Here is a 21,996-nt window from a genome sequence, read left to right on the forward strand (position 1 = left end):
ACATAAATTAGAAATAAAATAAATTAAGTCACTAGAATTACATGAATGTTTAAAATGTGAAGTCATTTTGAGGAAACTTTGATTTCAGCCCCCAAATGAGTGTATCTCCAATAATAATGTTAGCATATACGCACAACACATTAATTATTATTATTTATGTACAAGTATAGTAGTGCAGCATATAGTATATAGAAACCGTGGCCGTTAAATCCGCATATAAATATCCATACATACTAACAGCGCGCTAATAAGTAATAATCAAGTGAATTAATAATTAATTGTTGAGTTGCAGGATGGTGTTGTTGCAAGGGTTGAAGCCAATAATGCTCATGGTGTTGGTGCAGATAACATTTGTGGTGGTGAATGTGTTGTACAAGATGGCCATTAATGATGGAATGAGCATGAGAGTTGCTACTGCTTATCGCCTCATCTTTGCTTCCGCCTTCACTCTCCCCGTTGCTCTCATTTTTGATACCAACAACAACAATAAACCCAAGATTACTCCAAGGGTGCTTCTTTTGGAATTTCTTTGTGGATTATTTGGGTATGCATCTTCATCCTATCATCTCTCATTTTTCATTCACCTTTAAGTATATATAACCAACAATATTTTTGAACAATTTGTGAACAATGTGAATTAATAGGGTTAAAAGAGTAAATTAATCTTAAATTTATTTAGTAGCATTAAATTAGGATGTAGTGTATTTTTATTTGATTGGTGGTTATTCATGTTGTCCAAGATGTTCATTGTTTACCTATCAGTTCTCATATTAGACGCCAATTTTACATGTAACGTACAATGTTGCTTGCCGCAGGGGAACTTTATTTCTGAACTTTTACTTCGCGGCATTGGCTTTGATGCCAGCAACGTTTGTGTTGGCCATCCTTAATCTTTGTCCAGCTGTCACCTTCATCATGGCCATAACCTCAGGGTACGTACGCTAGCTACTATATATACTCCATGCAATATGCATCATCTTATTGATTTTTATTTATACATAGTTTGGAAAAGTTGAATTTGGGAGCAGCAGCAGGGAAGGCCAAAGTAATAGGAACAATAACCGGAATCAGTGGTGCAATGGTGTTGACGTTTTACAAAGGCAAACAAATTGATACATGGTCTTCTTCTTCCCGTATCAACCTCTTGCATCATGTACATGGCCGTGATTATGGTAACAAATTCTTGGGTTTTTCATATGCAACTGCAAGCTGCTGCTCTTTTGCATTGTGGCTCAACATTCAGGCTAAGTTGAATCAAGAATTCCCCAGGCACCACACAGGCACAGCTCTTATGTGCACTATGGCCGCATTACAATCCACTCTCTTTGCTCTCTCTCTTGATAGGGATTGGGCCTCCCAATGGAAGCTTGCTTGGAATATCAGGCTCCTCACTGTCGCTTATTCGGTACCTTCTGCCTTCCTCAAAATTTGTCTTATTTAAAATTCATTAATTGTTTTTTTTTTTTGTTGATTCTTTTTGTTTCGTACTGGAATTGCAGGGAATTGTGACGTCTGGAATTGTGGTTAATATTATTGCATGGTGCGTGCATATGAGAGGCCCTCTATTTTGCTCTGTTTTCAATCCTCTGCAGCTTGTGCTTGTGGCCATAGCTGCTTCCTTCTTGTTGAATGAGAATTTATATTTAGGAAGGTACATACTATGAATTAATATATGCTATTTCATGATTTTATTGTTACCTAAGTTTACTAATTTAATTGTAACTTTGACACTTACTCATAGTGTGATTGGAGGAGTGTTGATAGTGATTGGGCTATACACAGTGCTTTGGGGGAACAGCAGAGAAACCAAACACAAGATTCAGATTCACACTCAGTTATCAGAAGAAATCACAAGAGATCCTCTTCAAGTTATTGTTATGTCCCCGCAGAAACAACAACAAAACTCATCATCAAATTCAGAATTGCCCTCCTCATAATAATGGGGGAAATAAAACGCGTTACTCTTTAGTAGTATAGGTTGTGTTTTTGTATTCCCCTTTTAACTGGATAATCCTTTTACACTTTTTTTTTGGTTCATGGTTTTGGTGTTTCAAATATATTGCAACTAATGATCCCACTTTGATTTCTTTGGCCAGTTCCACTAATTTAATTATTGACTTTTCAATGGTTATAATTTGGTATTTTAAATTTAAAAAAATGCACTAATGTAATCTCTCGTGTATTTTTTGTTATCGAAGCTCAACGCTATTGATGACGTGGTTCAAACCTTGCTACGCTATACACATTAAAACAACGTTGTATGTGTTTTGACACTAAAAAAGCCATTGAACGATGTCGAGGGTTATGACAAAGAACTTAATTATGACAAGATTGTTCAAATCCTCATATTACGTCGTTTAATGCATTTTTTTAACGTCAAAATACATAGATATTGTTTTAATATATTCAATGTGATAAGGTTTAAACTACGTCATTAACAATATTGAGTTATAGTGATAGAAAATATACGAACAACTATATTAGTGCATTTTTTTAAATATGAGGAATCAAATTATCAATTAAAAAGTAAAAAATTAAATTAATGCAACTCGCTAATCTTAAAAACCAAAGTAGGGGGTTTAATCCAACTCTCACTCATAGAGTCATAGTAACTAGTAAGGAGAACATTATTGTACACTGTTACTCTGTATCAGCTAGCTTGTGTAAAAATATATGAGAAATCATGTATTTATAACTAAAACAGATATGATTATAATATATTAAAACAAAATGCAACAATAACAAAGTCTGGGTGGTGTAGTTGGTTATCACGCTAGTCTCACACACTAGAGGTCCCTGGTTCGAACCCGGGCTCAGACATCTTTCTTGTTGAAGATTTTTGTTTCTCTTTTTCTTGGGAGGTTTCTTTTGTTTGAAATGAATATATACCATTTGTATACAAGAGTGGCCTTTAATCATGTTGTATAGATAAAAATATTGAAATTAATCTACTATGCTCCATCTTCAAACATCATCTTTCATGTCAATGCATATGCACAAGAAAGAAAGAACAAAGATAACATTGTATAGCACATATTATAATATGAATGAGGGAGGGGACCAAAGGAACACACGTACGTACATTGTTGTGCAGTTTCTGGGAAGATTCAAGAAAGGTGTGAATGAGTTATGACCAGAAATCAGCACATACGATACGTATACGAATACAGATACGGGATAGGGCGGTGTCAAAGTCAGACTCTCAGGTAATTAACTAATACTCATAAGTACTGAATGAGTAATAACTCAAATAGTATAGTCTCAATGAGTAATAGTTCAAATAGTATAGTCTCTCCATACTCAATTAAGAAGTTGCGGGTTCGAGTCTCATATCTTTGATAAAAAAAAAAAAAAACTAATACTCATAAATCATAATACAAACCATCCCTTTGACCCTTTGGCTTTGAAAAAAAAAATCATGACCCTCGTGTCACCAAAGGAGTGGATCCTCTCCAATGAAAAAAAAATTGGATAGTATCTAGTGTTCAATCTAATCATTTATTGCTCTCTCTTATTTATTTCTGGTCCACTCATAAAATCAAAGATGAGAAATTACACTGTATTCTATCAATTATTAAAAAAATTGGAGAAGATCCTTTCCCCATCACCACACCACATACATATTAACATACACATATTTATTTTAATTATTCAACAAAATTATTCTCTACAATTTATGCTTCATTCCCTCACTACTAGTTTATAGTAAATTTAGATTAACAGTATCTACCATATATCCCACTTAAATTCTCCATGCTTACTAGGTGTCATCTGTGAATAATAATGAACAATAAATTTTAGTGTACAAGTACCACTAATTTTAGTATATAGATCAATCATAAAAAATTGTATACATTATTTACTATCAGGATATTTTCTAGACTAATTAATTGCACTGAAAAAATGGTGCAATAACAGTAATCAGTTTGACCATTTTAGCAAGGGATCCTGGTTTATTTGCTCTTTTTTGGATAGATTGCGTAAGTTTCAAGTAATTAAATAAATAATTATACATGTTTATATTTATATATTCTTTTTGTTACAGATCGATATTATATTGTTCACAACTCAAAAATGTAACTATTAAGCAAAGTTTCACTGAAATAAAATAATAACAAATCCAAAACCCGTTGGAGAACACCTCATCTTGCCCTCTAAGCAAGCATGTACTTTAGAACTTAAATTTTTAGATTACTACAATATTGAAAATTTGCACTCACTACTATGATGAATACACAATTAAAAGAAAATAAGTGATTAGTTGACAATCATGCATAGCAGTTCTATGATTTGTTCTAAAAAAGAATTGCAGATGATTCATCCGAAGGAAGACAAGAGAAAAGTCAAATGGCATTTAATGCTGGACACCAACTAGTTATGTCCAAAATAATATGTTCTACTATATTCTCTTTACAGTTCACAGTTGTAATCCATAAATAAATATGTATTTTTATATTTCAAGGAAAAATAAAATTTCATGCTCACTAGAAAAAGTTACATAAAATAAAATTTATGATAAATTCATGTAATGTAAAGCCCAAAGATATATTTTTCAATAAATTTTTTTACATTACATACTTTAACAAAGGCAAATCTAGGAAAAGAAAGAAAAGGAAAATTGAGAAGAGGTTTTGATTAAACATAAATTATTGAAAACCCTTTTGGTTGGTGAAGTAGATTTAATGCAGCTTTGGAGTCCGGGTATCTCAGAGACACAGAGCAAAGAGTCTTGAGAAGAAGACTTTAGCTGTAGCATCTTATTAATTTAATCTTAGCCTTCTTTTTAACACCAAACACACACATAAAAGGTTGAGTCTTTTTGCTTTATTGAATCTCTCTGATGCATAAAGGGGACACTTTTTTTTTTTTTTTCTTTATTTGTATTCAGCTGTAGATTTCATCTCTTGTTAAGTAGTGCTTGTGCTTCAGCTCCTCCAGATCTCTCCAATTTGGGTATGTTCTCCTTTGAGTTGCAACTTTGTTTTGTCATCTTGTTTTTGTTGATCTTGTACAAGTTTGCTGGGTTTGGGTTTTGAAGTAAAATGAAGGGCATGAAAATGGGTACAATCTTAAACAAGATTGTGGTTTTTTTTAGGTTTTCCCCCTATTTTAAGTACCCAATTTCTGACATTTTCTTATGGTTTTGCAGTTAAAGGGTGGCTTGTGGTCTAGCTTGGATTAGTTGTTAAGTTTTGAAAGTGAGTCTCTTTTCCCTTCTTTGTTTCACATGCCCTTTTCTTCTGCCTCTTCCTGATTTAGAAACTGCTTGTGCTTTGAGCTTAGGTAAGTAGAGAAGAGGAAAATTAAGATGAAAGGTTCTCATTAATTTTTATTTTTAACATTTTAAAGTCCTGCATTAGACCTTTCCTGAATAATTGATCTTTTCTGCTTAGTATTTTATCCTGTGTAAAATGCATTTCGGAACTGAATTAGAATATATAAATAAACTTCTAAATGGCACAAGTTTTGTAGCACTTTTGTTGCTCTATGTGCAGCCATTTTATCATCTTGTTAATGATAATGCCCTCTTGGATTATCCTTTACAATGTCTGCTACTCATCAAATAACAAACCTTGATTCCCTTGTTAACTAAACCGACTTCACAAATTTTGGATACCTGTGTGTTTTGATTTATCATTATGAACTTATGATTGTGTGGATGCTTAATATATAGTCAACCTCACTCAGTGGAACAAGACTTTGTATTTAGTGAGTAATTGGTATATGGAAAAGATGAAGAATAACAACAATGTTGATACATGGCAGTGTCACTGTTGAACCGAAACTTTCCTTTTATGGGTTTGACAGGTATATGCTCACAGTGGTCAGATATAGTCCATCACTATATATATATAATTCTATATTTGGGGTACGAGCGAAGAATGTCGTTCCGAAGCATAGTTCGAGATGTGAGGGGTAGTTTCGGGAGCTTGTCTATGAGGAGTTTTGATGTTAGGCTCACTGGCCATCATAGAGGAAAATCTCATGGGTCTGTACAAGATTTGCATGACCAGCCTTTTGTTGTTCAAAGTAGTTGCTGGGCTAGCTTGCCCCCGGAATTATTATATGATGTCATTAAAAGACTCGAGGAGAGCGAGAGCACATGGCCTGCTCGAAAGCATGTTGTTGCATGTGCTGCAGTATGCAGGTCCTGGAGGAGTATGTGCAAGGAAATTGTGAAGAGTCCAGAGTTCTGTGGCAAACTCACGTTTCCTGTGTCCTTGAAGCAGGTTAGTTTTGTTGTTTGTTTTTCTATAGCAGATTGTCTCACTTTGGTGAACTAATCTATCACTCATCCATGATATATTTGTTTGAAGCACCATAATAATTTTTCTTGTTTTCCCTTCTTCATTGATCTTTCAGCCAGGACCACGTGATGGAATGGTTCAATGTTTTATCAAAAGAGATAAATCAAGTTTAACGTACCGCCTATTCCTTTGTCTCAGCCCTGGTAAGCCTTCTTCTGTATAGTGCTATCTATGACTATTTAGGTCAAACAGTTGATGTGATTGATATAGATATAACTTAAAGAATGATCCTTACTTGATATAAATGTGACTCTGCAAATGTTGATACCCGTTGTCTATGTTCATATTTTGCATCGATAAAAGGGGGAAGTATGTAATACTATTGTATGTGCAGTTGATATTTTGCAACTTAGGAATTTTATGTTATGTATTCAAATTTCAAGTTATGGATGTTATTATCTACTTAGCTAGGAATTAGGTGTTTGTTAATGCTTATTAATGGTGTTAAATGCTAATTTATGCATGTATCGATAGTCATGATTTTGCTGTCATGATACCACTCATCCCATGAGCTTAAGCTGATAGGAGGAGACAACATGAATGATTATATCTCTAATAACCAGCTAGCTAGTTTGATAGCACCTATTAGTTACATTATTTTATGCCTATATTATTTTTTATGAAGTACTACAAGTTTCATTGGGTTGTTGACCAGCTGGGATTATAAAAACGATCTTTTCTACAAATTGCATGTGAAACTTTTTTGAAGTTATTAAATACTTTGTGGAGTTAGATTATTCTGTTAGAGTATGGTATAAATTGTTTCTCTCTATCATTAGTTGCTATCATCAATCTGTCTGTCACTGCATAATATATGGTAATAAATCAGAATGTGATATTTCTAACCTTGTCCCATGATTTTTGCAGCTTTGCTAGTTGAAAATGGGAAATTCCTCCTTTCTGCCAAGAGGACGAGGAGAACAACTTACACAGAGTATGTCATTTCAATGGATGCTGGCAACATATCTAGATCAAGTAGCACTTACATTGGGAAGCTGAGGTGGGTTTACTGCTTGAAAATCTTTATTATTCTTGTCCATCATCTTCGATATTATAAGTTTATAACTATTAAAAGTACTATGCTTTAAGAGAAGCATGACAACTTCTAACTCCCAGAAGTATAAGTTGAAATTCATGATCATACAATCTGTAAGCTTAAATTGATCATAATGTATAAGCAAATATCACCATTTTGGGCTCTTCTTGCCTCCCATTGTTTTATTTTTAAGGAGATGTCACTAGAAATATCTGTTCTATTTCATGACTTTGTATTCTCACTTCTTTTAATTTGCAACACCAGATCGAACTTTCTTGGCACAAAATTCATCATATATGATACACAGCCTCCATACACTGGTGCCCATGTAGCAGCTCCAGGGGTTGGGAGAACAAGCCGGAGATTTTATTCCAAGAAGGTTTCACCCAAGGTCCCATCTGGGAGTTACAACATAGCTCAGGTGACATATGAATTGAATGTGCTTGGCACAAGAGGCCCCAGGAAGATGCATTGTGTTATGCATTCAATACCAATGTCAGCACTTGATGTGGGTGGCAGCGTTCCTGGTCAACCAGAGCTTCTTCCTCGCGCCTTAGAGGACTCATTCCGAAGCATCTCCTTTTCGAAGTCCCTAGATCGCTCTATCGAGTTCAGCAGTGCTCGATTCTCTGAGATTGGGGGATCCTCCAACGAAGACTTAGATGACAAGACAAGGCCCTTGGTCCTGAAAAACAAGCCTCCAAGATGGCATGAACAATTACAATGTTGGTGTCTTAATTTCCGGGGAAGGGTAACAGTTGCATCTGTAAAAAACTTTCAGCTCATTGCTGCAATGCCGCCACCTGCCAGTGTGCCAACGCCATCTCAGCCGGCTCCCCCGGAGCATGACAAGGTAATTCTGCAGTTCGGCAAAGTCGGAAAAGATATGTTCACAATGGATTATAGGTATCCACTATCTGCATTCCAGGCTTTTGCAATATGCTTGAGCAGCTTTGACACCAAATTGGCTTGTGAATAAATCTTGGAGCAGAGAACAGTGATCCTACCATCTCTTTGTATTTGTCAATTTCATTTGTTACCAGCTTCATCAGAATAGGCAATTACTATTGTATTAATCATTTTAACTGTAGCAAGTCCTTGATGTAACAATGTTTAAGAACATTTTTAACTTTTAATGTTGTTCTATGTATCCTTACTCAGTTCCAGCAATGTATCATGTAACAGATTTTAGGTGCTCAATTGTGTTTTTTAAGAGGTTATTACTTATTAGTACCCCACAAAGCAAATTATTAGTACCGGAACTCTGCTGAGTCATTTTCTGGCCATGTTGGTTGCAGTTGCAGCTATCAATTCAATTCAATTCAATTATGATTTGCTGCTAAGATGAGTTGGAACAGGTTGTGGATATATGTGGCTATTATCAGCTCTCAAATTTAATCAACTGAAATCATATATAATCCTTTCTAAGCACAGTTGGTATTATAATTTTATGTTTATATTGAGTTTATTAAAGGTTCAGCTGATAATTTATATTTATTTAAAATATATATATATAAGGCTGAAATTTTGTGACAAATTTGTGGCTGGACTTCTTTATTACCAAAGGACTTCACCATCTACACTTTTCTTTATTAGATATTCAATGAACATTTCTCCTTTAATTTTGGTTCACGTGATATTCAAGGTAACAAGTAGTGATCTGTGTCAATTAAGTGTTATTATTTTCTAATGGCCTCTTTAGAAAACTATTAATTCATTCATATGAATTTTTCACGGAATAAATTAGATGGAAAGTTACCACACTAAAGGAAAAGAGATATTTGATCAATGCTTGCAAATTTCATTCTCATCGTACATTTGATATTTTGGAATGATAAATTAGGGTTATTCGTCATTTACTTAAATTAAATTTCATGAATGTGATGTGAAACTATAGTTGGCAAGAAGCTATGAACAATAACATGGACTAATTAAGTTAGAAAAAAAATAGAATTAAATAATAATTGAATTTCTGAATTAACTAAATTGTCAAACGTTACATGACCCAATTAAAAATCTTGGAACTTCCAGTACACAAAACGTTCAAAGTTTCAAACTACAACATTCAATTAAAATTTTTTATATCCAAAAAAGTACTTGAGTTTATTATTGGTTATTTTTAATAAAAATACAACAATAATATTTAAAAAAATTCCAAACAGAGTACAAAAATTCTGCAAAGCATAAAAATATAAACAAAATATCATAAGTATATAACCCAACAAAATAAAAATAAATAAAAAAACACAGCCGTAAGTAACCTGAAAAAACACAAATAAATAGCACGTTGCCAAACAAAAATCCTCTTTTATTCTTAGTTTCTTACACACATTTTTTTAAAAAAATTATACCTTAAAAAAATGTTGTCATGTCAGTTGTCTCGCCAATAATATTCTGATTTTACATTGCCCTCTTGTCTGTCCTTCTCTTCCCTTCAACTGGCGTGAACTGAACCAAAGCGAGGGGCTTTGGTCCTTCGCTAGGGTTTTGGAATTCGCCATTTTCCCTTTTCTGCAATTCTACGCTTCCTATGATCACCCTTTTCAATCCACAAGCCTCCCATGATCTTCTTTGCTTCCGGTCTACGCTTTTCAACTGCAAAGGTACTTCCTTTATTCCGCATGTTTTTTGAAAAGCTTTCTTACATGCAGTTCATGCACTTTTCTTCTTTTTAACCTAACTGGATGATATTCTATGAAATCTTTCTCTTATTGAAGATTGTCTGAATATGGGTTATGTGGGTATATAAAAATTTTGATTTTTTGGGCACTGGGTCAGATATAAAAGTCTGTTTTTCTAGTTGGGTTTTGGTAGCTATTGAATTTGAGTTGGTGTTTGGAGGTGATTAGTGTCATGTGATTGAAAGCTGAGGTCTTTTCTTTTTTGGGGTTTGAATTCCATGATTGGAATTTGGTTGATCTGTTTATTCGGATCGATGTTTTGATAAGTGTAACGATTTTGATTGGATTGAGGGAGAATTGTGTTAGACTGTTGAACAACTTACATTCTTTGAGTCTAGTTCCTTTCGGGATACAAACGTTAATGCAGTTGTTTTTGATAGGTTATATGTGATCTCTTTGGTTCTGGTCCAGTGTATTGAGGTGTTTCAGAGGTTTCCCTCTGAAATCTAGTCAGCAACTATGCCTTCAACAGATAATCAGAGCCCCTCATCGTCATTCTCCTCGTTTGGCCGCTCAATATTTGGTGTCAGGCAGGAACAGGTTCATTCTGTTGATGCAGGCCACGAATCCGACTCCTGTAATTTAGAGCTTGGATCATTCCAAAGGCGGGTTACAGATCGATTTCAGGACCTCTCTGGGGCGAGTAATGATGAATTGCTCTCAATTGATTGGGTTCAGAAGCTATTGGGTGTATTCATCTGCTGCCATGAGGAATTCAGGACTATTCTGTTGAATAATAAAGAGCAGGTTTCAAAACCCCCCTTAGATCGTTTGATTTCTGAATTCTTTGAGAAGTCAGTGAAGGCGCTTGATATTTGTAATGCAAGCCGTGATGGGGTTGAGAAGATTCGTACATGGCAAAAGCATCTGGATATTGTGCTTTCTGCCTTGGGTTCGAATAAGAGAGCATTGAATGAAGGCCAGTTCCGGAGGGCAAGAAAGGCACTGATGGATTTAGCATTGGCAATGCTCGAGGAGAAAGACTCTGGATCAGTTTTTTCGCAACGTAATAGATCTTTTGGGCGTCATAACTCGAGCAAGGATCAACACTCGGCAGGGCATTCACGATCGCAGTCATGGAGTGTCTCTCGATCATGGTCTGCTGCTAAGCAACTCCAGTCCATTGCAAGCAACCTTGTTCCACCTCGTGGGAATGAGATTTCTGCTACAAGAGGACTTGCAGTTCCTGTTTATACAATGAATTGTATTCTCTTGTTTGTTTTGTGGACCCTTGTTGCGGCAATTCCCTGCCAGGACAGGGGTCTAAACATTCACTTTTCAGTCTCGCGGCAATTTTCCTGGAGTGTGCCGGTTAACTCCCTCTATGAACGGATCATGGAGGAGTCAAAGAAGCGGGATCGCCGGAACTCAAATGGATTGTTGAAGGAGATATATCGAGTTGAGCTATGTACCCGTCACTTGACAGACTTGGTGGATTCACCTCAGTTTCCCTTGACAGAGGATCAGGAAATGGAAATTGAACAGGACATGAAGGAGCTCACTCATGTTTGTGAAGCTTTTAGTGCTGGACTGGATCCACTGGAGCGCCAAGTGAGGGAGGGATTCCGGAAGATTATGACGTGCCGAACTGAGGGTCTTGATTACCTTGGCTCATCAAGCTATGCAGATCAATGAAAATGTTGGATTGTTGAGCTTACCAGATGTACAAATTTGCGGAACATGTATATTTTTACATCTTGCCAGCTTTTTGGGGAGGAGGAAGAATGAGTAGACGAGCTTAGTTGATAAATCATTTAGCTTCCTTGTTTTGCATTGTATTTATATATAAGAAAACATAATCACTTCATAAATATTTTATGGTTCCGTGGCTTAAAAGATATATTTATATATAGCAAGTATTTTCTGACACTTATGTGAGTAAATTTCTAATGCCGAAGGTTCTGTCTGAATGATTTCCTGTTGCTAAGGTTTAGGTTGAAGTTATTAAATAGAGTTTAAAATTTTCATTTGAATGCCTGTATTATGTAAGTTGCATGTTATGTTTCTATTCTCAATGAACTGAATGTGTTGCTTATTCATAAGAAGAATGTATGATGCCTTAAACTAACATCAGCTCGTGTTTGTGAAAATGGAGACAGCCGATAGATTAAATAGAATTTATTCTGTGTTCCATTGAGGCATGACACATGTGCATTGTGCAATGTGTTCAGATTTAATAATTTGTTTTCAGAAGAAAATTTCTTTCAACAAAATGTTATTATCATTTGTCCAAACACCTGAAACGTATAACAAACTGACAATTTATTATGAGTTTAATTTTGATGTATTAGTACATTTACACATTCATCCAATCATGTCTGTTTTATTGGATGGTCATTTAAGTAGTTAATATAAAAAATAATTATTTTTAGTAATATGGTGTTACATAATTAGATGCACAGTGCATTAAATTTTAAATTCTTATTATTTAAATAAATTGCTTGTGTTCATGATTTGTTCTAATCTTGTCTAGACTCATGAACATTTTTTGTTACTATGTATATTTCTATATTAAGTTTGTGTTACTATTACAACTATGCCAGAAATACTAGATTTCTAGCATTGTCTAATAATGGAGACAACTTCATTTGGCTCATTGGAAAACTCAGTACACAAAGCAACAAAACGCATTAGCCGCTTCAGATATACATGTATAAAGAAGAGACAACAGAACCAAACCATAGACAAGATCATAACAACTGCCACCAGAACAATTAACAAAAATAACACTGCTTAACAAGGAAGGGTTAATAAACTTTGTGTGTACAACATTATCTCTAGTTTTCTAAGCCTGCAGAAGATCTAACAATATTATATATACTTGTCAGATATGATACAATGCACATTGTTTTTGTTCTTTGTAATTGTACATGCCTGAGTTAATTTACATTATTCTGCCCTTGCATAAATGCAAAAGCTCAGGTTCTTTAGCAGAACACAGGGAACACTAGTTAGCAAAAAAGGCTATATTCCCCTTCCATGCAAGGCCTGTTGCTCCACATATGCCACAAGATTCCCCTTGTAAGCAAAATGTGGGCACATTTTTTGGAGGATTACGATTCAGACCGCGAGAATCAAGCCGGATGCCATGGAGTTTTGACATTTGACGGACTTGAATTCAGCATCTCTCTTTACACTGCTCCGAAAGCCTTCGGTCGACCTATCTGTTTTGCTAAACTGACAAAATGGCCTGAATTATGGAAATTCAGTTGTTTACTATCTGAACAGCTCTGGGAAAGACCACATTATGAACTTGGCGAAAATGTCGGACTCCAAGAACTCAATATGTGCAGTGCGTCCAATAAGTGTGTTTAAGTTTCTGCCATAGCAAGCCGTGTTGAAGTTGACATCACATCGGATTACCACACGATGGTCAGAGTCATTTTGGATTTGGCCCAACAAATTATTTAGCATCTCATGGAAGATTTTCCCTCTTTTAGAGGAATCCAAGGAAGCCGCTGAACTCGGTTCAATTCTGGCAGAATGATACGGAACATAACCATCCTGAAATGCAATGAGCATGGGAATTATATATCATTTGAAATGGTAAAAGAAAAGAGTAGGTAGATATAATACTAGACACTAAACATTAAGGATATGCAGAGTAGAAAACTTAATTTTGAACGTTAAACTCTCAAACAAATCCTATCATTTCCATGGGACATGAATCAAGAAAAACACCCAAAATAGAAAGCATGCTCATGCAGAAAAGCGGATGGAGCGGCAAAATAGTCATGTTATCAATATTAGAATGAATCCCAAACAATTTATGTTTTACATCAAGTACATCTCTATTTATCCATTTTTCTATGACAATAAGTTACACAAACTTACAATCTTAAACCATATCTTCACTCTTCAGGGATAGCCCAGTATGTAAATTGTTAATACAAGGTAATTCAAACTAATGTTAGGAAAGTTAAGATCTGTCAACATATATGATAATTCTGATCATAAGCTTATAAGGGAGGTTACCTGAGGAGAGGAGAAAAGAATTACATTCTGGAAGTTTTCCAGTGTCTTCTCCTGTAGACAAGAATGACAATATTTTACATTTGCAGCCAAAGGTAAAACATAGAACTTACTTTCCTATGTTCCCTTCATTAAAATACATCAATGACATTCAACAAAAACATATAGCAAACACCGTGTTATCGTTACTTCTAAATGCTAAGACTGCGGGAAAGGTGATCTGGATAGAGGGATAGGTGTAGGAGTAGGACAACATATAAGAAGAGTAAATTTGGCACCTAATACCTTGGAAAGATTGTATATGAAAGTATTCTCAAGATCAGGGTCATCTGTAAAAGTTAGTTGATGAATGCATTGTGTACCCTTCAGCTTCTTCAATAGCCATAGTCCTGAATTGAATAAAGAGTTTGAACTATACATATAACCCAAGTGTGGACCGGATATGGAGACATATGTATGTAAGTACATCAGATATGGCTCCATGATGCTTTCTGTTTTTTTTTTTTTTTTGGGGGGGGGGGGGGGGGGGGGAGAAAGAAAGAAGTCAGTTTCACCACTTTTAAATTTCATTAGTAGTATCTTTTAAAATTGACAATAAATACCAGCGAGGGCAGTTCGGATAATGAGGTTTCCAATAGAATGACCAACAAAGCTAAGCTTGATATCAGTTAAGATGGCATTTCTTGAAACTTTATCCATCTTCTTTTTAAGGAAGGTGATCACTTCATGGGCAAGCCTTGACCCCATTTCTCTGAAGTCTCCAGATGTTTTGTCTTCATTTGCCTCTGACATGAGAAAATGTATTTTGGGATCTATTAAAAGCCACTGGTTCCGAACAAGCCGTAAATCCAAATGATTTCCCTGCAATATTTGAGTAACAAAGTGCATGCTTAGTCACAATGATGGAACAAGATGGAAAACAATAAACTGCTGAGTAAACACCTATGTATTAAAGCAAGAATCCCAATAACTTATGTACGAAATTTATGTCAAAATCATCAGAAATAAACCAAATTATGCAAAAATAAAACAAAAATCAACGAACTAACAAAAGTAATACATATACAAAGATAAATATAACTTTTATTAGAACAACTTTTATAGGGCAGTCACCGAAGGCAAGTGAAATTTCTTAAAGGAAGAATCATGGATACATCCAATTGTAGGCACATTCTAATAATGGGTAGAACCTTCAACCAAGCTATGAGACTAGATTATTTAACACTTGTAGACTATTAATCCAGTAATTCACTATTACAGAAGGTACCACAAAGTGAACTCCACAACAAGATCACGGAAAGTAAATAACTAGAATAATAGTACTCTAACAAACGAATCACATGTATTATTTAGACTCAAACAATTGAAGCCACAAAATCACAGGAAGAATGGGAGAAAAACAAAAAAGATGAAGAAGATCAAAGCAACTGCAAGAATATGAAACATGCCTGAAACCCATGTACAAAAACTACTACTCTCAAAACGTGTTCATTTTGTCGCCGGCTATTCCCACTCTTATTTGTGGCTCTATATCCATTTTCTAGTTTATGCCTTGCTTCTTCCTTCAGAGGAATGAAATCTGAACTCACACTGGTTGAATGGTATATGTTTGTCAAGCGTTCAACAATAATAATTGGAATATGCAAAGGATCTCCAAATATATACATGTCTTGAAGTGACCGATTGTTGATCTGCATGGAATTCATATATTTCATAAATTCCAGTGAGCAGGAATACAAGATATTACAAAGCATTCCAGTCAAACAATAGTATCACTCACCCTCATTTGTGCTATACCACGCCTATGAAGTTCTGCACGCATTGTTGCAATTTGAATAGGCTGAACAGAAAAAAAAGGTAACGTATTTGAAGAAAATGATTATGTGAACTATATGAAGACAATGTAACAATTAATTTCAAACATGGTGGACAATGGTGAACTTATTGAATCCTGTACAACATATAAAGATAATTACATCATCAGTTAACCTCCTTGTATTTCCGCGTGCACCATGGTGCAATAGTGTCCTTTCAACTCCATTAATCTTAGGTTGATGAGGCATTGCAACCTTTGAGTACACCATCCATATTGACCATTCAGTTCTCCGTTCATTAGCCCAGGAATTACGTAAGAATTCCATTATCTTTGTTTTGTTTTCCCTGTGTGAAGTGGTAATATTAAAAAGGAGATTATATTATCAACTTGATGTGGTGCTAAAATACTAATAGATATGCCTTAAACAAGATGTATTAAAAATATATATAAAAAGAAAAAAAGTTTTCCAAATCTCAGTTCAGTTAGCTTGTCATTCAGGCTCACGCTTGGCTAACTACACTGAAAAAATATATAAACCCAAAACCAAAAATAACGGGGGCAGCAAAATAATATTTTAGATGCCATAACCATTAGAATGGATGCACAATTGTAGCATTACTTTATTGAGAAAAGGGTTGCCAAAACCTAGGCAGTTGCCAAAGTAGAATAATTTTGATAAGAAATTACTTGTAGAATCTATCTGAACAAACCTGTGGAATTTCAGAAAAATATTCCAAAGACTTAGCAGCTGATTCCCTAGAGATTGGAGAGAGATCAACAGATGGTCGTCCCAAGAGAAAGGGTCGGTAAGTTTATTGATAGAATGAGCAGCTTTCTGTCGAGAGAAAAATTAACATATTGCATCAGCAAATTGTCTGAGACAGAAACAAAACAAATAACAAAACACTCACTTTGTAATGATAGAGGACCTCAGAACTTACGTGTGGCCTGTCAGACAGTAGAGGTGATGAATCACCATTGACATTTGCTGGTGAAGTAGAACGAAACCATTCCGTAACATCTGATGCAGAAGTAATTTCAGTCAAATCAACAGCTTGGTCAATGCCTGTGCTTATTCTTTTCAAATCCTCAAGCAGGATATCATGGGCAGCCATCAATGCTTTGATAAGCGTAACCTGATTGTTGATCATCAGTAAGGAAATAAGTTACGACGGTAAAAAAAAAAATGAGAGAGAGAGAGATTACAACAACTACATTTATGAGTGCACAAAATTTAAAGCAACAAAATATATCTATATACCTTGTTTGACCCAACATAATCTTCAACATAAGTGCCTTCTGAGCCTCTAGAATCACTGATACAATTCAAAATCCAGGTCATTCAAAGGTTAAAAGAAAATGTAGGTCAAGCACTAACATGCATAAAATGAAAGCACTGGTGAAGAACAATTAATCCAAACCTAAGCCTGCTCATACAAACTCATAACCTGAATCAAATAAGGAAACAAGTCAACTAAGATTTCTCATCAATTAGAGAACTAGTTGATCCTAAAATATATTTGTGATATTCTGAAAACAATCTATCGATATATTGGTGATACAACATTTATAAGAGAGTATCTATTTGAACTTCAAAAACTGGAACGTTGACAAACCTGGATACCTTCGGTCGAGAGGTGTGATGACTAGCTTTTAGTAGACTGATGTGAACACTTGTATCAACAAGGACAGCATGGAAAGCATCAAAATTGACAGGACAATATGAATGCAATCCCAGAAGCCCTTTAGGGGGTATTTTATATTCATGAACTGAAGCAGAGAATGCATCTGGTGAACCTTGGAACTCATACCTACACAATTATGCAAGCATTTTCAATGTTTGCAACCCTAACTTCATATAACCATGAAAACAAAATCAAACTCATGCTGAATCAATTTAGTTATATACAGCTTTTGCTAGTTTAATACACCATTACACTCGATAAGGGAAATAGAATCCTATGAACTAACCCTGTTCCGCTCATAGGGGCATGTAAGAGCTCAAACTTCAAGATAACAGAAGATTGATCCTGCACATAAACAATATTAGCCAAGGTAAAGGTATTTATGATAAGGGAAGAAATGAAAATTATACATCAATATGTGTGCAACTATGCAAAAGCTATTATCATAAAGAGCAAAAGATATCATCATAAAGAAAAAAGAACTTCGATGATCCGAGAGGGAAAATGAGTAGAAAGAAAGAATCATAACTAAAAAATGCAACAAAATGTTCAATATTGCTACATAACAGAAGATCAGGCTTAACACCTGCGAACACCATGTCTAATATCTTAAACTTTTGGCATCATACACCTAATTTGTTTATTTGAACAAAACAGTTTTATCCGCTGTTGTCTATATATTATAGTTATATAAAAAGATCATGAAAGAGAAAAACTGACCTCACATGCACCAAAAGATAGGTAGAATGAAACCATGATAGAAAGAAGTACATCCTGCCTAGCATATTTAATTCGGAATGGTGGGGTTGAAAAACTGTTGTCAGCATCATCGATCATCCAAACTCTACATAAATTGTCAGAACCCACTTCAGGAGCTGCAGCTTGAAGAAAAGTTGGATTCTAAGACTGTTATTCTAGCTAAAAACAAATATCATATAACATAGCAACATAACTCAACAAAAAACAGTAGTTGCTCGGCATAGCTCTTGTCAGCAGCTTGCATGTTAAGAAATCTAAATCAGAATGCTATTTTTTCACTTTTGGGGTCCACCAAGGATCAAACTCTTGACCTTTCGGACATAGAGCTCTGATACCATGTTATGAAACCACTCATCCCAAAAGCTTAAGCCGATGGGAAAAGACAACATTAATGGTTATATCTCTAATACAGGCTGTTAGCATATATGAATTTCAATATATATGGAACCCCATTGTTTTGAATATCTATGTGGGATATAAACTATCAACAACTACTTGTTTCATGTAGAACTCACGCGTAAGTTGACTATAGTCTGTGCTTGGATTGGATGTTAAACATTTCAGATTTTGGAAAATTTTATTTACATTCTGATTACAACTTACTGCATTAAAAGAAAGACAGATTGCGCTGGGAAATAAACCGAAATTTATACATATGAACATGTGAGTGCGTGGATCACACACACACACCGCACAACCTTGATGAGACAACCACAAGATCTCAGTGAATCAGAAACTTATGCTTCAATAAAGTTAGTCTAGTACTGGATGAATTATCACAAACTACAAAAAACAGCTTAGGAACATATGTCACCTTCATATTGAACAACCCGTGCTGGAATCCCAGGATAGGAATCTTCACCCACCTCCCATCTCACGGTAACCTTGATTTTGTACCATCTGCATGATAGAAATAAGAATCAAAGGTCAGATTCATCATAAACCTGAATAAATAAATAATGAGGCTGCAAGAAATTGGAGCTTACCCTTGTTCAAAAAGGTCAAGATTATGAAACCTATGAATGTAAACAGCAACTTCATGAACAGCATCTAACACAGGGAGCTGGCTTGGCCTTTCAGGTCCAGGTTGGTGCTCAACATTGCCCAACCTCTTTGTTGACAAATTCTTCTGATTCAGACCCACAAACCATCTCAGTCTCCGAAACATATGTAGTCACTAGCAACAGCAACAGATACAGTAATGTGCTCAATTACAAGACCGATGATCATTCATCCGTTATCCTTCTAACCTTTCAATTGAACTGGATCAAAACCCCACTACTGCAACAGAACCCAAAAAAGGATCCAACTTTCTCTCACCCACCTCGGTTTCAACCCAACCCACACCCATTTGAGCTACCCATCAATCTGAATAATGTCAAAACTTTATGTGCTGGTTGAAGGTTGGAAAAATTGGGGACCAAGATTGAAAAGAACAAAAGAGGTAGTAAAAGGTAAATGAATGAATGAATGAATGAATCAGAGGTAAGAACAAAAGTACAAACTTTAGTCATGCCATGATTGATGGTAATTCACAAATTCATTATTCAGTGGACAGAATAATTTTTTGTCAACCCTTTTTCAACAAAGGGGGGGTTTTGCTGTAACTTTTGCAGAGCAGAAAAAGATGAAAGTAAAAAAAAAAAAAGACCTTTGTTTGAGAGAAAGAATGGGGTTATGGTGGCGTCGGTGAAAGGCGTAGATCGTAAATGATGGGTCCAGTACGCTATGCTGAATGTGGTATCACTTTCACTGCAAAACGTGAAAAGTAGGAAGAAAGAAGGTAGGAGTAGTAGCAGTGTCTCTGTTTAGTGTTTAGATCCGAGGAAAAAATGATTGAAGCTTCCTTCACTACTCTATTAGACTACTTGTCTAGTCTACTATACCCTTTTTTTTTCCAATTGTGCAAGTTGAAAATTGTGGGATTTATTTGAATTCTTTTTAGAGAAAAAAAAATTAACAAGAGAAAGTTTAAATATGATTCTGTTACAAAATCTTATCCTATTAATTAATCAAGATTAAGTTTTACCATAAAAGAATTTTATACAAACAATCAATGGTGTTTGTTATAGACTTTTTTTTTTAATATTAGATTTAGACAAGTGCTATCCCCAAAATAATTCATTATGTATGTTATATTAAACTGTAAGGAATAAGGATGTCACAATTTTATTATTTTTTTTAAATAATAAAACATCATGTTTTCGAAATTTTTTAAAAAATAAAAAAATATATTTTTAATGAAAATGTCAATGACATTTTTTTAATAAATTAAAAAAATTTAGACAAAATAACATTTTCTGTCTTTTGAAAAGTAAAAAAGAAAAAATCATATTCATAATAGAGTAAAACTCACCTGAAGCTAAATAATTTAGTGTAATACATATTTTTTACCAATATTAAAAAATAGCCTCTGTTATATTAATAAAAAGATTAATTTTTAAATATATTACTTAAAATATTATTTAAATACATAAATTTAATTTGATAATTCTATACAAATATTTTATACTATTAGTACATTAAATTAAACTCAAAATTATAAATTTAGTTAAAAATAATAATTGATATATTAGAAGTACAAATTTTTATTATTTAATATTTTGTATTATAATATTCATAAAAGTTTTTTTAAAGCACTTGTTAGTAAAATCTTTCTATATAGTGGAGGGAATATATTGTAATATTATAATTAGTAAATATCCCTTAAAATGATATTTTAGAGTAAAATATATTTTTTGTTTTTAAAATTTGTTAAAAATTTTAAAAATATACCTAAATTTTATTTTATTTTAATTTTGTTTAAAAAATTTTCGATCTGCATCAAATATATCCCTGAGAATTAATGTTTCAAAAAACTTAGGACAAATTCAGCAATATTTTTACAAGAATAATTATCAACACAAACAAACCAGAGATAGTTGTTATGTATTATTATTGGATTAGTCTAATTTTTTTTTTTTAAATTTAGTTGTCATATATATATTTGATGTAAATAAAAAAAATTTGAAACAAAATTGAAATAAAATAAAATTTAGAGATATTTTTAAAATTTTTGACAAATTTTAAAGATAAAAAATATATTTTATTCTATATTTTATTATATTTATGTGTTTAGTAATTTTTTTTTTTTATATTTTAGTGTGTGGTGTGGAGATGAGGAGAGTAAAGTTTATTGCACTCTTGGTGGTTATGACTTATGAGTTGGTGGTATCCATTAAAGGGAAGGGTGGTTTCATTAAATGGGAAGGGAAAGTATCCATTAAAGAGGAGGATTGTAGTTGAATTTAAAGGGTATTTCACTCATTTAATTCATCATTTTATCTTTATATGTAAAGTACCTTTAAAAAATGAGAATAAAAAATTGAGACAACATTTTTAGTATAAAAAATAATATTAATCCAATATAAAATAAAAACAAAATTTAAGTATTTATCACCTAACATTTTCCAAAAAAAAAATATCCACATAAAAGAATGTATCCTTTAGGGGAAATGCACGAATGCAGCACATGATATTGTGTAATAAAAGTAGAATGTGAACAATACTAGAGTAGCAATTAGCAATGTCTGGTTTCTTGAAATTTGACATGTGCTCATGTGGCCTATTATCTATACCCTATTGTAGTTTTGACATTTTAATATCCACCACGAAAAGATTTGACATCAAATTAATAAAAATTCGTTTAAGAAAATATAGTGCCCTTTAAAATTACTGCCTTCACTCCAATCTGCCATTG

At 34.0% G+C, this 21,996-nt stretch overlaps 3 protein-coding genes and 2 non-coding genes across 9 annotated transcripts; 4 read left to right on the forward strand and 1 right to left on the reverse strand.

Moving 5' to 3' along the window:
- The first annotated feature begins 234 nt into the window (after nt 1–234).
- Nucleotides 235–2,230, forward strand: LOC107634732 (WAT1-related protein At1g25270). The gene is made up of 5 exons (XM_021119892.2): nt 235–544; nt 816–932; nt 1,003–1,405; nt 1,500–1,651; nt 1,742–2,230. Exons 1-5 carry the CDS (start codon nt 294–296, stop codon nt 1,935–1,937), a joined length of 1,119 nt encoding a protein of 372 aa, XP_020975551.2. The 5' UTR covers nt 235–293; the 3' UTR covers nt 1,938–2,230.
- Nucleotides 2,231–2,746: 516 nt separating this feature from the next.
- Nucleotides 2,747–2,820, forward strand: TRNAV-CAC (transfer RNA valine (anticodon CAC)). Its single transcript has one exon. It is a non-coding gene; the product is annotated as a tRNA-Val (tRNA).
- Nucleotides 2,821–4,621: 1,801 nt separating this feature from the next.
- Nucleotides 4,622–8,586, forward strand: LOC107631596 (tubby-like F-box protein 8). The gene is made up of 7 exons (XM_016335087.3): nt 4,622–4,749; nt 4,889–4,953; nt 5,150–5,198; nt 5,809–6,230; nt 6,364–6,451; nt 7,176–7,308; nt 7,609–8,586. Exons 4-7 carry the CDS (start codon nt 5,883–5,885, stop codon nt 8,321–8,323), a joined length of 1,284 nt encoding a protein of 427 aa, XP_016190573.1. The 5' UTR covers nt 4,622–4,749; nt 4,889–4,953; nt 5,150–5,198; nt 5,809–5,882; the 3' UTR covers nt 8,324–8,586.
- Nucleotides 8,587–9,615: 1,029 nt separating this feature from the next.
- On the forward strand, nt 9,616–11,894 carry LOC107631597 (protein BYPASS1-LIKE). The gene is made up of 2 exons (XR_015907188.1): nt 9,616–9,947; nt 10,406–11,894. It is a non-coding gene; the product is annotated as a protein BYPASS1-LIKE (transcript).
- Nucleotides 11,895–12,739: 845 nt separating this feature from the next.
- Nucleotides 12,740–20,152, reverse strand: LOC107631595 (uncharacterized). Of its 5 annotated transcripts, none has more exons than XM_088508223.1 (15): nt 19,244–20,152; nt 19,072–19,157; nt 18,219–18,373; nt 17,785–17,843; nt 17,430–17,624; nt 17,075–17,129; nt 16,755–16,949; nt 16,524–16,648; nt 15,974–16,157; nt 15,778–15,837; nt 15,446–15,688; nt 14,600–14,858; nt 14,283–14,488; nt 14,001–14,051; nt 12,740–13,529 (listed from the first exon to the last, which is right to left on the reverse strand). In XM_088508223.1, exons 1-15 carry the CDS (start codon nt 19,423–19,425, stop codon nt 13,242–13,244), a joined length of 2,343 nt encoding a protein of 780 aa, XP_088364349.1. In that variant the 5' UTR covers nt 19,426–20,152; the 3' UTR covers nt 12,740–13,241. The 5 variants fall into 5 exon arrangements, with proteins under 5 accessions (XP_088364349.1, XP_088364351.1, XP_088364350.1 ...); XM_088508225.1 differs by having other exon boundaries at nt 15,587–15,688; nt 19,244–20,136; XM_088508224.1 differs by having other exon boundaries at nt 15,587–15,688; nt 18,219–18,379; nt 19,244–20,136.
- Nucleotides 20,153–21,996: the final 1,844 nt, after the last annotated feature.

The sequence above is a fragment of the Arachis ipaensis genome, chromosome B3, assembly GCF_059453495.1.
Source record: "Arachis ipaensis isolate K30076 ecotype BB chromosome B3, ASM5945349v1, whole genome shotgun sequence".
In the NCBI taxonomy this organism is placed as follows: domain Eukaryota; kingdom Viridiplantae; phylum Streptophyta; class Magnoliopsida; order Fabales; family Fabaceae; genus Arachis; species Arachis ipaensis.